This window comes from Carassius auratus, chromosome 19, assembly GCF_003368295.1.
Source record: "Carassius auratus strain Wakin chromosome 19, ASM336829v1, whole genome shotgun sequence".
In the NCBI taxonomy this organism is placed as follows: Eukaryota; Metazoa; Chordata; class Actinopteri; order Cypriniformes; family Cyprinidae; genus Carassius; species Carassius auratus.
In genome coordinates, this window is record NC_039261.1 from 7,617,782 (window position 1) to 7,631,848 (window position 14,067).

Consider the following 14,067-nt stretch of genomic DNA (forward strand, 5'->3'; position numbering starts at 1 on the left):
CCTGTTTTTTTAATGACAATGTTGTATTCAATGACTCTTTCAAAGACAGTTTATGGTGTGATGTTACAGTAGACCCCAAAGATAAGGCCACTTGTTTAAATATAGACTTTAAGAACAATAAATGCACAATATACAGTGACTATATATAAAGTGTCTTACAGATTTTGTAAGACATGAGTAAAATTGAATAACTACAGTTTACCTTAAACAGTGTTCACTATTCATCAGTTACAAAAGTACAGTCACACAAATAAATCCTGTTATGCATTTAAAGCCGTGAATTCGTTATTGCACATTATTACACAATTGCATGCCCATGTATTATTTGTAGCAACTGATATTTTTGTTTTTATTCCAACCTTCATATGTGCTGTGGATTCATTAAAGTCACATTAGCTCTTTAAATATATAAATTTTAAATTTATATATATAGCAGAAGTTGAGATATTAATAATTTTCATATGTTATGCATTAATTATTTTAAAGGCTTTATAAATAGCTTTTCTATTTGAATATACTTTATTTTTATTCCTGGGATTGCAAGTGAATTTGAAGCACTCTCACTCCATCATTCTTTGCTCTCTCCGTTGGGTAACACTGTTGATTGTGTCAATGAAGTTTCCCATGACACTGTTGAAGGAGTGCAGCATGGAGACTCCCAGCTCATTGCTTGTCTCATTGATGTCAGGATCATAGGCTCCGAATAATGGCGTGCAGACTTCTATATGTCCTTTTCCCTCCCTCTCTAGGATGCCAACAAGTTCGGTCTTGGCTTGTTGGAACTTCTCTGTGTCATAATTTATCAGCGTCCTATCATCCAGTGGATAGGTTACACCTTCAGGATAACAGTCACGAGGGACAGGCAGCTCAACATATCTGTGAACCAATGCATAATACAATCAAATGACAAGAAAAACAACCAAATAGATACCAGTGAACGCATGGTTTTACTGTACCTCAATGCAGGGAAACCCAGAGCCAGCATATTAAAAAGATGGCGCAGAGCAAGTGTGCTCAGTGGATTACCCAGGATCTTCAACTCCTCTAGCCCGTGACAGGGTGTCAGTGCTTGTGTGAGCACATCCAGTTTATCATCATCCAGTCCACACTCCTCCAGACCCAGACTAGTGAGTGTGGCACAGCAGCGGTGCAGAAGCTTCCGGAAGGTGTTGGGGAAGAGGTCGGCTACCTCATGACCGCTCAAGTCCAGCTTTACTATGTGTTCACTGTGCAGGCTGTTGGCGAAGTAGGCCATGTCCACTGCGTTAAGACTGCAGTTCGCTAACTCAATACACTGCAGTGGAGTATTCAGTGGACTGGCAAATCAAACAGATTATAGTTACTCAAAACAAGTATTTAAGAATGATTTCAATTAAGATTAAGCATCAAACTGCAACAGTGCAATTTAATAAACTCTTTCTGTTTTTGTTTTTAAAATGTCATTTATTCCTGTGATGGCAAAGCTGAATTGTCAGCAGTCAGTATTCCAGCCTTCAGTGATTCTTCAGGAATCATGCACCTCAGAAAAAAAAATTCCTTTATTTTTATTATTTCCCTTTTTTTTTGGAAACCATAATTAAATGTTACTCTTTAATGAATAGGAGGTTCAAAAGAACAGCATTTATTTGAAATCGTACATTATAAATTAAAATATTTTTCAATATAATGCACCCTTGCTGTAAAAAGCATTATTTTGTAATAAATAAATCACTGACCTCAACATTTTGAACAGTATTGCATACAGTATATACAAATCTGTTGGATACAACAGGAAATGTATGGCAAACTTCACAATCCATTTGAAGTTCCAGGTATACATTATTTCAAATGCTACATTTGCTTCAGGGGTGAATTAATATCTTTTGGCTCAAATTTTGTTAATGTTCTGTTAATATACAGCACACCTAGGAGACGTGATGTTTAGACTGTTATAAGAAACGTGTGCTGCTATTTACAGTAAATATAGAACATATTGTGTTGCCAGAGTCATGTCCTGGCCTACTTCAGGTTTGCAATGGGACAGTTGTATGCGGTCCAGCGGTCACACAACAGAGAGCCATCTGAACAACAGCAACATTCTAGACAACATCGCCTGATATTAAACAGTTGATAAACTGCAAAACTGTCAAATAAGTTTCAGATCTTATATTTAAAATAAAAAGATACATTATTGTAACTCCCATCCAAAAGGCTGGGGTTAGTTAAAATTGTCTATCATGGTTTCCAAAAAAATAATAAGCAGCACATTTTTTCAACAATGATAATAATAAGAAATGTATATAGTTTGAGCATCCAATCAGCATATCAGAAGGATTTCTGAAGGATCATATGACACTAAAGACTGGAGTACAAAAAAAAATCAGCTTTGCCATATCACAGCAATCAATTACATTTTTAAATGTGTGACTCGTGACCACAAAGCCAGTCATAAGGGTTCTTTTTTATTTTTATTGAGATGTATACATCACATGAAAGCTGAATAAATAAGCTTTCCATTGATGTATGGTTTGTTAGGATAATATTTGGCCAAGATACAACTATTTGAAAATCTGGAATCTGAGTAAATATTTTGTAAAACGCCTACTAACCAAAAATTAAGTTTTGATACATTTTCGGTAGGAAATTTACAAATTATCTTCATGGATTATGATCTTTGTTTAATATCTAATGTTTTTTTTTTTGTTTTTTTTTACATAAAAAGAAAAATCTATAATTTTGAGCCATACAATGTATTGTTGACTATTGCTACAAATATACCTGTGCTACTTATGACTGGTTTTGTGGTCCAGGGTCAAAACAGAAATGTAAATGTAATAAATTGTGTTAATATTTCACAAATGATTAAATATTAATGAAAAAAAATGTGTAGGAGTTTAAATGGCAACTGTGGTCACATTATGGTTTTATAGTCTTTACCTCAGCAGTTTCCTCAGACGTCCTGTAAGTGTGGAGAACCCCAGATAGAGCTCTCTCAGTTCAGTCAGTTTGCTCATCAGCTCACCCAGAACTCCCAAGAGGCCCTCATCCTCCGGACCCAACCTGTGGACATTAAAAGCCTGCGCAGGAAACGTGAGCGAGCGCAGCTGTGGGAACTTTAGCTGGGAGAGCAGTACCTCAATGTGTGGAGCCTCCAGATGTACATTGTGCACCACTTCCAGCTTCTGCAGGCCATGTGATTCCACCAGCTTCAGAAGGTAAAAGAGGTTCCTGAGGCTAAGCGAGTCCACACGCAGACCTACAAAGTTCAGTTTTAACGGGCAGTGTTTGCGTAGCAACAGAGCCTGAGTCACCACCTCATAGCTCCGTCCAGTAACAAAAGCATCCAAGCGCACATCTATCTCCACATCAAATGCTGATGGTGCTGCTTGGCCGGCCTGCATGGACACCATAGTCTCATAGCACATGCGGGTAAGCAGCTCGGTTCTTGCCCAACGGCCAAGAGTCCGTCTGCAGGAACAGACCTGGTGTTCTATGTCTTGCAGACCGATTAGATCCACCACACGTAACATTTTTGCATATGTGCTTGGAGCTTGAAGCACATAGTCCCTCAGACCTGTGAGAATGGCCTCCAGACAGAGCCTGCAGGTGCGGGACGTGAGATCATCTGGACAGTCCACTGTCCTGCTCAATAGTTTGCGCACGTTGATCTCTGTCAGAGGCCACTTCTGGACCAAGTCGTGGAGCATTGAGGCCTCCTCACGCAGATAGCTGGCTTTGAAGAGGATTGGATAGAGATCATAAGACAAGCAATGGAGGTTCTTACATGCATTTTGGCCGGTTTGAACAAAGCCCTCGGCTGCTAGGAACTTCAAGTTCTTCATGGCTGTTTGTCAGCTCCAAAGCTCAAGGAATCTTCTTAGAGCTGTCAGCCTTTAGGAGATATGGAGTATTTGTTCTGCTTTCTTTCCAACAACATATGCATGTGCGTCAACCCAAGAACAGAAGAGTTCTGAGCGAGAGCGCGAGGAGGGAGGTATTTGAGAGGGGATTGGTTATTTATAGAAGCAGCTGTCTCATACTCTCATGACTAACAGGCAGAGGTTAAACAGCAATTAGATTTTGGACCACTAGAAAGAAAAAAAAACAATACTCTTACCCAGTTTACCTTATCTTAGTTTGATTGCAACATATAATCATTGCTGTTAATTGTGTTCATCGTTTGTTTGATTACGTCATTAACTGAATTTTACTGTACATTTCTATCAGATGTACATCAATTTGACATAGTCACCACTGATAAGCTACTAAATATATTGTAGAAACGTAATTTTCTGTAAAGCTGCTTTGCAACAATTTGTTTTGTGAAAAGTGCTATACAAATAAACTTGAACTGAATAACCTGTGACCATTAATGGTTACATTCTGTGGCTGTAGAAAAAAAAAAAACGTATTTTGGGGGTCAACCATTGAGAATAGTGTTAAATTAAGTCAACTGTGCTATTGGATATAAAAAAATTTAAAAAAAACTTGTATTTTCAGTATGCTTGCTCGCAAAGTGTTGCGTTCATCCAAGAAACATTTTTGCGGTCAGAACTTTCATGATCGAAATAGTATGAGGTTGGAAGAAAGTGTTTTTTGAGGGCAAACGCAATGTTAATCAGATGTTACAATAGTTTTGTGAAAGAACAAAATGTGTTGCACGTAACAGTGTTTCTCGAGGGGAATCCAAAAAGACCATAACTTTTACTGTTGCTCTGCAAAATAGATAGAACATTTAAAATAAAAAATAAAAAATTGTCTCACCATACAGCTCCATAAATGTACATTTTCTTTTAATATTTTATTTAGCCTCGTACATTATGTGTTTAGTTGTTTTAACCATGACAGCAATAAAACATAGCATTTTCTAATATAATTAATAATATTAGCAGCCCTACTCAGATCATAAACATGCAATATGGTTGTAAAGATATGCTTAAATAAAAAATAATATAAAAAACGATTGCATCCTATGAATATAAGCAAGCTGACTTAAAACTACATTAATGGTAATATTAATATACATAGCTAATAACATACAATAGGAGTGGTCATATCTACATAGTCTAATAAGCACATTCCTGAGGGAAAATGTTTGTTGCACTTCACAAACGAAAATATTACAATCAAAAACTGTTTTTTTTTTTTTTTTTTTTTTTTTTTGAATTACGCATATATTCAAATGATACTTTTTCCAAACCAAAAAGAAAAGTCCGCCAAATGCACTATAATCTGGGGATGAAACCAGTTTGGACTATTCCGCTTCTAACCACACGGAGGAGCTGCACACCAAAATAATGTATGGAGGCTCATTCTACTGACTGAGATTATATTTTTCTGCAGATGCAGTTCTCGTATCATCGAAAAGAGTGGTTCGACCCCTTTTATTGCAGAAATGATCAAACTGTGTGGGTGTTTAGCAGATGAACTACCTGCATGTGTGTTTTTCTGAGAAAATAACACAGCTTACGAGAGCTTGCTACTCGGTCAGTCATTCAGGAGTTTTTCAGAACTCTTACGCAGAGTGGTAATGGTGATGATGGTGATGATGGTGGTGCTCGTGGTGATGATGGTGTTCGTGTCTTTGAGGAAGGGGCATTAAACCCCCAGGAGGAATAGCTGGCCCTGGCTGTAATTCTCTGTCATGGTTGCTTCTGGAAGGGGATGCAGTCTCGCGGGCTCGAGCACGCATGCGTTTGCTGGAGCTGTGCAGCAGAGGTTGCTGTTGCTGCTGTTGGGATGGATGGCACCAGGTCATAGGGTGATGTCCATGGAGCTTGCTGGGTTTGGTTGTGGCTCCACTATAGCCGACAGACTTGCTGCGGTTGCGGAGTGACCTGAGAAAAGGAATGGATTTTCCAGATGACTCCACATGGTTGCAGGTCTCGGGTTGAGAGCGACGATGATGGTTACGGGAAGAGCTCTCCTGAGGCTGCTCCTCAGCACATGTTTCTGGAGCTATGATAGTAGAATAAATCATTTTTGAAAAAGCTTTAAACATCTAGAACCTTCTAAAATTAGAACAAACTGAATAAAACTTGGCTTTCATACAAATGAGTTCAGAGAAAAAAATATAAAGCTATCACCTTCAAACCGAGAAGTGTAGTTTTCAATTCCAGCCAGATCTAGATAGTGGTTCCTACGTTCTGTGTTTTCATCTACAGAGTACTGCTTTCTCTCCGAAACACCCAACTGATCCGAGTTCATTTGTCTGACAGACAAAATAATACAGTATTATTAAATATTGTGTCGGTAACTGTGTTGATATTGTTAATTAAAATGACCAAAAATGGTTTCATTCATTTACATTAAGCTTAATACTAAATATTACAATAATATGCAAAACTAAGAAAATTAGAAATGTTGCCTTGGCAAATAGCTAAATAAACAAATTACATTTACATTTAGTCATTTAGCAGACACTTTTATCCAAAGCAACTTCTAACAGAGAAAAAAAGAGCAATAATATGCAAGTGTATATATAAATAATATGCATTTGACAAGTCTTGGAAAGTCTAACACAGTACACCTAGAAATGTTGTTTTTATAAAAATAAAAAAAAACAAGTAGATAGAATAGAAAAAAAAGAATACAGAATATAAGCGTAAGAGCACTCTTAAAAATACAGGTGTTAAAAAGGCTCTTCAAAACGATGGCATAGAAAAAAACATTTTTGGTTCCACAAAGAACAGTTCAGTCAAAGGTTCCTTAAAGAACCATCTCTGTCATACCTTTTTATAATCTGAAGAACCTTCTTTTGCCACAAAGAACCTTTTGTGAAACAGAAGGATCTTCAGATGTTAAAGGTTCTTTATGGAAACATTTAGACAAAAAAAGGTTCTTCTATGGCATCGTGAAGCTCTTTTAATTTTAAGAGTGAGGGTCATCTTTTATTGAAATAAATACAAAGTTGAAAGAATAGAAAAAGAATAGAGAGTGTTAGTGTTAGAAGGTCAATATTTTTGATAATTAGAAAAAGAACAGAAAGTAGTATATTAGTGTTAAAAGACAAAAATGTAACTACAAAAATTACAAAAACTGAAAACAAAGATAAAAGCATATTAAAAATAAAAATTACAAAAGCACATAATAAAATTATAAAAACTTGATTTAAATTAAAACTCTACAAATGAAAAAGCTACAAATACTCATAAATACTATATCAGTATTATAATAATAATATTAAAATAACACTGGTATAATTACTGGTTACTGTTATGTATGTTATGTTATGTTATGTTCCACTATAATTTTATTCCATTTTGTAATAATTTTGTTCCACTTAGGTAAATAATTCTCATTTTGTAGGCATTTATTTCCTGGATAAATATTTCTCATGAATAACTTTTGATTCATTCATATATGCAATACTTAAAATCACCTGATTTGAGCATGAGGGCTCTCTGCACACCGTATTGAATCCTCTATTTGATCCCGCTCATTCAGAGACATCCCAGCATCCCGTTCTCAAGGAGGACAAAAGATAATTGTGAGTCACACTGCATTATATCATGATTATTTCAGGAGATTGCTCAAATAGGATATTGTTTTTATGAGAGGTTTGTTCTTCACCTTTTCTGATGCCTTTTCTGCTGGTTAATGGAGTGACACTCAGCTTCACACGCAGGGTTGTTCCATTGCTAAACACCAGCTGTCTGACTGATGCCTCCACCACCTCGCAGATCGTCTGCATCAGGCTCAACATATTCTGCAACAAACACAACGAGAGAAACACACCAATGGCTAAATGATCACTTTAATGAGATGATAGATCCTCAGTAAATACTGAACTTTACCTCTCTGGTTATTTTCCCATTGCTGTCCAAATCATACAAGGTGATCATCCACTCTTGATGATTTTCATCCATGACAGACACATTACACTCCTTTTCCTAGTATCAACAGCACAATTGAAGGATTCACAATCATTTTTGTATAAGCAAGACAACATATTTATTACTATAAGATATCCTACATCGCAGATTAAAAGTGACATTAAAGACAATTATAATGTTAAAAAAAGCTATTTAAAATAAATTCTGTTTCATCCTGAAAAAAAAAAATCACAGTTTCCACAATATTAAGCAGCACAATAAATTTCAAAATTTATAAAATAAATTATTGACAGCATTCTTGTCATTGAAGACCAAAGTAATTTGCCATTACATGAATAAATTATATTTAAAATATGGCGAAACATAATAATAAAAAAAAAAAAACATTTTAATTTGTAATAATATTTCACAAAATGACTATGAAAATTTGTCATAGTGGAATAACAGTAAATGCAGCATCACTACAAGGTTTCTGTCTTATATGCCGTTATCTATAACAAAAACTTACATCATCCTTCCCATTTCTCCTCAGTGAATCTTTAAATGGCTGCGGTCTTTCATTTTCAGGAGAAGAAAGCGAAGAATGAGGAGTCTCCATTACTCTCTCCGGTGGTAATTTTACTGCAAATAACAGATCATGTTAACAGCTCATACAAAAAAAACAAACATCTGTCCAAAACCTAGAGAATTCTAGAATATTTTAAACGACAGATATGTCTGTATTACTTTGCTTGAAACAATGGCACTATTTGTAAAAGTTCAGCTTACCCTGTAGTGAACAGTACTGATCTGACATCTGATCTTCTTTTGGATCTCTAGCACACAGATCCTAGAATTAAATAGGAAAAACAAATCATTGAAACTATGGACATCCAAAGAAAACAATGGATTGGAGTGCAGCTATTGTGTGCAGTAAAGGACCCACAGGATGATTTCGATGACATTAGAAAGCATAGAAAACAACACTCATGCTAATTTCTTCAGAGGGTGAACATCTGTGAAATGATCAACTGAAACTTTGCATTGCTAAGTCAGTTTTGTATATAATTTGCATAGAAAACCTGTTTTCGAGCTGGAAAACCAGCCCCCATAATGAATTCACCAGGAACAAGAAAAAAATCACTTCATTCTTAGCACTCCTGTGGTCTTAAGCCCAATTGTTTCCAGACACATTGCACTGCTGGTTTCTGAGGGAGGAAGTGAATTGCCCTCCCTGACAAAACAGCTCAACATCATCTGTAATCCTGCCTGCCACAACTCTGTCCCTCTTACACTAGCAGGAAACACAAAATTATGTTCACCAAGGACATTTGACTATCAACCTATCATAAGTCATTTGCCAAGATTTTTGCATTTTTTTTTAATGTAATGCAATGTAATTATGCTTGCAATGTTTAAATATTCCTAGGAATAAAATACCACAATACACTGTATGATATTCAGAGTATTTTCAACATTCAGATAATTGTTGTGAGCAACCTCCATAAAAATGCTGAAGTTTAGAATTTAAAGTAAATCCATCACACATATTCTGCTGTATTTGTATCATGAAACTTTCAGATGAAATGTAATATTTTATTCAAAAAGATAAAAGCATTGGCACTGTGGATATGAACATAATTCCCTCTCTGACAGGGGCATGATGTAGATACAGTGTTACTCATGCCAGCTTTGACATCATGCACAACTATAAAACCAGATATTAACTGGCAAACTCATTAAGTATAACACCCACAGTGTGCTTATTTAAGGGCAGATGTGAGAAGCATTTGGTTCTTAACAACTGCATTTGTAGTGACACACAACTTAAACCATGAGTCTATCTGGAGAAACATCTTAAAAACATGAAAAATTGTAAACGAAAACTTTTTACAGAAAAAAAAAATTGCTTTTAAAACTTAATTTTACTGTAAAATACTTTCAAATGTTTGGTTTTTGCAAGCACGAATTATGTAGTAATATGAATTACCATAATTCACAATTAAAAACATTCCCAGAAAAATTTTGACACAAAATATTTATATTATTATTTTTTTTTTTTTTTCGATAAATACTTTTTTCATTTCAATTTATCATTAATGTGTATTTAAGAGTTTTGTGTTACATTTTCTGATGTAAAAAGTTGTACTAAAATATACAGGCACCACTATGCCCTGTACAATCTTGTTTTGTTTTTTTGTTTTGTTTTTTGCATCCACCACTTACACACACACACACACACACATATATATATATATACATATATATATACATATATACATATATACATATATACATATATATATATATATATATATATATATATATATATATATAAAACTTTAACAAAATATTTTTTAATATGTATTCATCCAAAAAAATTAATGAAATAGAATACTGGCACATAAAAAAAAATACATTAACTTTTTCCATCTACTAAATTTCATCTTTGCAAGCAGGCACATCCAAAAGTGCAACCATAAACCAATCGCTCTCCATCACACTGTTGAAAGCAGAATTTGCAGTCTGACAGAAACCTGAAGAACAAAGCCCGAAGAAGTGTGATGAGTGATCTATCAGTCTGCCCATGATTTCTCTCAACATCATGGCCAAACCTCTGCCACGCTCTGCTTGCTCTAGGGCCTTTGATGTGGGCTCAGATTACCAGCTTGGAGGGGGGTTTTCCTGCCCTGAGCCGGGTGTCACTGGGCCAGACACCCCCTAACCCAACTCCAGTTCCTCTTCACCACCCACTCACACTGCTGCCTGTGCCCTCTCACGAGGTTCAGAACAGTACCTGGCTTTGTTTCCTCTCACTTCCTGTCACCAAACACCTGGATGGAACCCTTATTACATGGTGAGAGAGAGGGAGAGAAACAACATGCCATTTGGGTTGGAGTATGATCGCGCTCAAGGTACTAGAATATCTAACACCATTTGCTAAAAATGTTGAGGCTGGATGTGATTGATTTAATCTTTCATGGTCTTGGAATAAACTCAAATGCAATCCAGCATCACTATGCCTTCCATGTTTACACGGGCAATCATTCAAGCCAGAACTGCATAATGTCTCACAGTTGTAGTATTCCTTTCTTACCCAAACTTGATTTTATTAGTACATACTAATAGCATACAAGTATTTAAAGGAATAGTTCACTAAAAAAAAAAAGAATAATAATTCTGTCAATATTTTTGAGAACGTGGTTAACCAAACAGTTCCTGGTAGCCATGGACTTCTAAAATATGGAAAAAAAACTAGTATGGAAGTCTATACAGACTTTTTGTTTACCAAAATTCTTCTAATTATGTTTGTGTGTGTGTGTGTGTGTGTGTGTTCAGCAAAAAAAAAGAAATTCCTACAAGTTTAGAACAACTTGATGATGAGTAAATTATGTCAGAATTGTATATTTGGGCCTTGGTGAGTACTATAAAAACTCTAGTCTATTATAACCCACACATCATTGTCTTAGAGTTAAATTCTCCAGGCATGTCTGGACAAACTTGTTGTGCTAGCTGACTAAAGCTGCCCTTGTTTTTCTAGCAGATAAATATCAACACATGGACGTTGAAGGTCAATGGAACAGGACAGAATCTGTTTATCTGTTACTTTGCAACGTGTATTTTCAGTCCCTTTATCCCTTTTTATTTATTTTTGATACTTCATATTAGGGTTTTACTGATCCTTCCAACAAATGTTGAGTGTTGGCAGTCAGCAGACTTAAGTAATAGCACTTAACGAGTTTGCTCGTATAAAATAATTGAAGAAAAAGCAGCAGTCATCCTATGCACCCTATTCTAAAGAGACATGGATCACTGCCTCCAGCACACGCTTCCTTCCTTATGTCCTTTGAAGTGGGACAGAGAGGAAAAAGTGTAAAAGAAAGGATTCTTCCAGCCTTTCCAAGCAAACACAGACTCCTTTGAGCCCTCCGAGACCAAAACCTTTCAAGTGTCCCTGGCTTTATGACCCACACTGCAGGATCCTGCCATGAAAAAACAGCGTCCTAATTAGACCCGAAACACACTGGAGACAGAAACATACACAAGTCAAAGACTGATTTAGGAATACATTATGTGTGTAAAAGTGAAATTAATGAGATAAGGCCAATATAATCTTATAATATCATGACTTGTTTGTATGTGATGTACACTCTCAGGGGCAGAACCCTTTCAAAATGTATTCATGTTTACACTTTAGGTACTAACATGTATTTTTCAGTATTCAAATACACATTTAAGATACTAATATGTCTCATTTAGTACAAATATGTACCTTTTAGGGCACCGCTCCAGTGACAACTTTGTAACTTTATTCTGAAAGTGTACAGCAGATATGAACATTTTTGCAAGTACTGTGCGTGTACTGTTTCTTCATTTTGCATACATTTACAGCTTGCACAACAGACATTAGTGAGGTTAATTTCCATATTTAATGTAATGTGAGACTTACAGTTTTTTACAGTGGCATTCACTGCATAAATGTCCTAAATCGCATGTAACTTTTATTGTACACAGTACTTTGCACAGTTTTGTTTTCATTTCTTTAAAAAATTAAATATCACACTATAGATGACAATTGCTGAAATCGCCTGAAAACAGCAACACTAACTGCACTGTGTTGTACGTTTCCTTGGTCCTAACCACCGACCCTGATCTCTGGATCAATTAGACGTTTGATGCACGCAGCATCGCCACAACAATCCAAGGCTTTTAGCCGAACCACTCATCTACATTTTGCAACTCGTTTGCAGCAGCCTTCATTATAGCACTCCACCCACCAACTACACCTCCTTTCCCTCCTCCAACCACTTCCCCCCATTTCCCCATCACAGCCTCCCTCTGTTTTCAAAACCAATAACAGATGTGTGGTGGGGCTGCGCTCAAAGACCCTGCTGTTCTGGCCGACGGCCATAAGCATTTCACACAGTGATGAAGGCTCCAGGCTCCGCTGAGAGAATGAGAGCAAAGGAAAAAGAGGGAAGAGACCCAACACCATTTAAATACAATGCTGAGAGTACAGTGTATACGGAGAAAAGCGTTCAGTGCCTGGTTTTTCTCAAAATCTGAGTAATCTAAAGTGTGGAAATGATGAAGACAATTTATGCTGATTTGTGTTGACTCACATTTTCATTTCTTCACTTCACCTTTAACAGTGCAAGCTAGGTATACAATTGTTTTTTTTTTTTAGATCACAGGGAATCAAACCCATGACTATATATGTATGCTCTACTCAAACTACAACAATAGGAATACTTGCAGCTTGTCGATTATATCATATAATCACATATCTAAAAAAAATATTTAAAAACTACTGGTATTTAAGAGTTTGGCAACATACATTAGGCCATAAAAATAAAGATAAATCTAATTTACTGGTTACATTAAAACATTTTATAGCAACACTGTTTATTTTAATGAGAAAAAGTCACTTTGCATAATATTAAACAGATCAGTAGTCTATTTTGTGTACATTACAATAAGAATACAGTATGCATAGACTATAAATGTAGCCTATTTTCTTTACTTTGTCAAGAATTCATCTATATAATCTTACAATGTTTCATAATGGTTTAACAAAAATGTGGATGAAGTGCTATCAATAAAAGTTGTACTCATCGTCCAATTAACACTTTACAGGTTTGACCCTTAAACATGCACTTATAACTAATAACTATGTAGATGTAGAGTGACAGTTAACTTAAATATGTCCTGAACATTAAAAATTGTCACCTTACCTGTTTTTTTCTGTCCACTTCGCCAATAAACTCAGCCTCCTTGAAAACATCTCCTTATACAACACAAATGTCCATTTAATAACTTTTCTTATATGTAATATCTATGGATAATCAAGTTTTACTTGTACCACCTTACCCTCTGGATTTTCTCTGCGTTTACATGCTAGGGGGAAAAAATAAACAAGAATGAGAATAAAGTCGCTTGATATTTTTTAATAGTCTGGCATTTTATTCTCAAAGTGTCTTACCAGGTTTCGATTGTAGTTTTCCCATGTTGATTTCATTTACGGAAAGAACTAACGAGCTGTCGTTTCAGGAACAACTGTGACATCATCTGTGCCATAAATGAAGTGGGACTGGATATGCATGTTTCCACTGAAGCCTGTCCATATTATAGTCTGAGACTGAAGTTTGGGAAAGTCTAGCCTTCAGTGAGGATTCACTACACGCTCGCTCGCTGTGTGTGTGGAGGAAGAGCAACTCGAGGGACTCCCCCTTCCTTTGATGATGTGCACGCACCTCCTTCAGTTTTGGAGCAC

At 36.0% G+C, this 14,067-nt stretch overlaps 2 protein-coding genes across 3 annotated transcripts; both read right to left on the reverse strand.

Annotated features, from left to right (window-relative positions):
* Nucleotides 1–91: 91 nt before the first annotated feature.
* lrrc14b (leucine rich repeat containing 14B) lies at nucleotides 92–4,619 on the reverse strand. The gene is made up of 3 exons (XM_026288609.1): nucleotides 2,917–4,619; nucleotides 957–1,316; nucleotides 92–876 (listed from the first exon to the last, which is right to left on the reverse strand). The coding sequence occupies exons 1-3, from the start codon at nucleotides 3,819–3,821 to the stop codon at nucleotides 561–563; spliced, it is 1,581 nt and encodes a 526-aa protein (XP_026144394.1). The 5' UTR covers nucleotides 3,822–4,619; the 3' UTR covers nucleotides 92–560.
* Nucleotides 4,620–4,753: 134 nt separating this feature from the next.
* Nucleotides 4,754–13,998, reverse strand: LOC113119279 (protein naked cuticle homolog 2). Of its 2 annotated transcripts, none has more exons than XM_026288611.1 (10): nucleotides 13,777–13,998; nucleotides 13,665–13,691; nucleotides 13,529–13,578; nucleotides 8,583–8,643; nucleotides 8,323–8,435; nucleotides 7,776–7,871; nucleotides 7,552–7,687; nucleotides 7,361–7,445; nucleotides 6,066–6,190; nucleotides 4,754–5,937 (listed from the first exon to the last, which is right to left on the reverse strand). In XM_026288611.1, the coding sequence occupies exons 1-10, from the start codon at nucleotides 13,799–13,801 to the stop codon at nucleotides 5,495–5,497; spliced, it is 1,161 nt and encodes a 386-aa protein (XP_026144396.1). In that variant the 5' UTR covers nucleotides 13,802–13,998; the 3' UTR covers nucleotides 4,754–5,494. The 2 variants fall into 2 exon arrangements, with proteins under 2 accessions (XP_026144396.1, XP_026144395.1); XM_026288610.1 differs by having other exon boundaries at nucleotides 13,529–13,581.
* Nucleotides 13,999–14,067: the final 69 nt, after the last annotated feature.

Excerpts from the sequence above, each read along its gene's own strand:
- lrrc14b (XM_026288609.1), bottom strand. The coding sequence starts at position 3,821 with ATGAAGAACTTGAAGTTCCTAGCAGCCGAGGGCTTTGTTCAAACCGGC. Across the intron at positions 1,317-2,916 it reads CGTCTGAGGAAACTGCTGAG|TCCACTGAATACTCCACTGC; the intron begins GTAAAGACTATA and ends TTGATTTGCCAG. Across the intron at positions 877-956 it reads CTGGGTTTCCCTGCATTGAG|ATATGTTGAGCTGCCTGTCC; the intron begins GTACAGTAAAAC and ends ATTGGTTCACAG.
- LOC113119279 (XM_026288610.1), bottom strand. The coding sequence starts at position 13,801 with ATGGGAAAACTACAATCGAAACCTG. Across the intron at positions 7,872-8,322 it reads GGAGAAATGGGAAGGATGAT|GAAAAGGAGTGTAATGTGTC; the intron begins GTAAGTTTTTGT and ends TGTTGATACTAG. Across the intron at positions 6,191-7,360 it reads AGCCCTCATGCTCAAATCAG|ACAAATGAACTCGGATCAGT; the intron begins GTGATTTTAAGT and ends TTTGTCTGTCAG.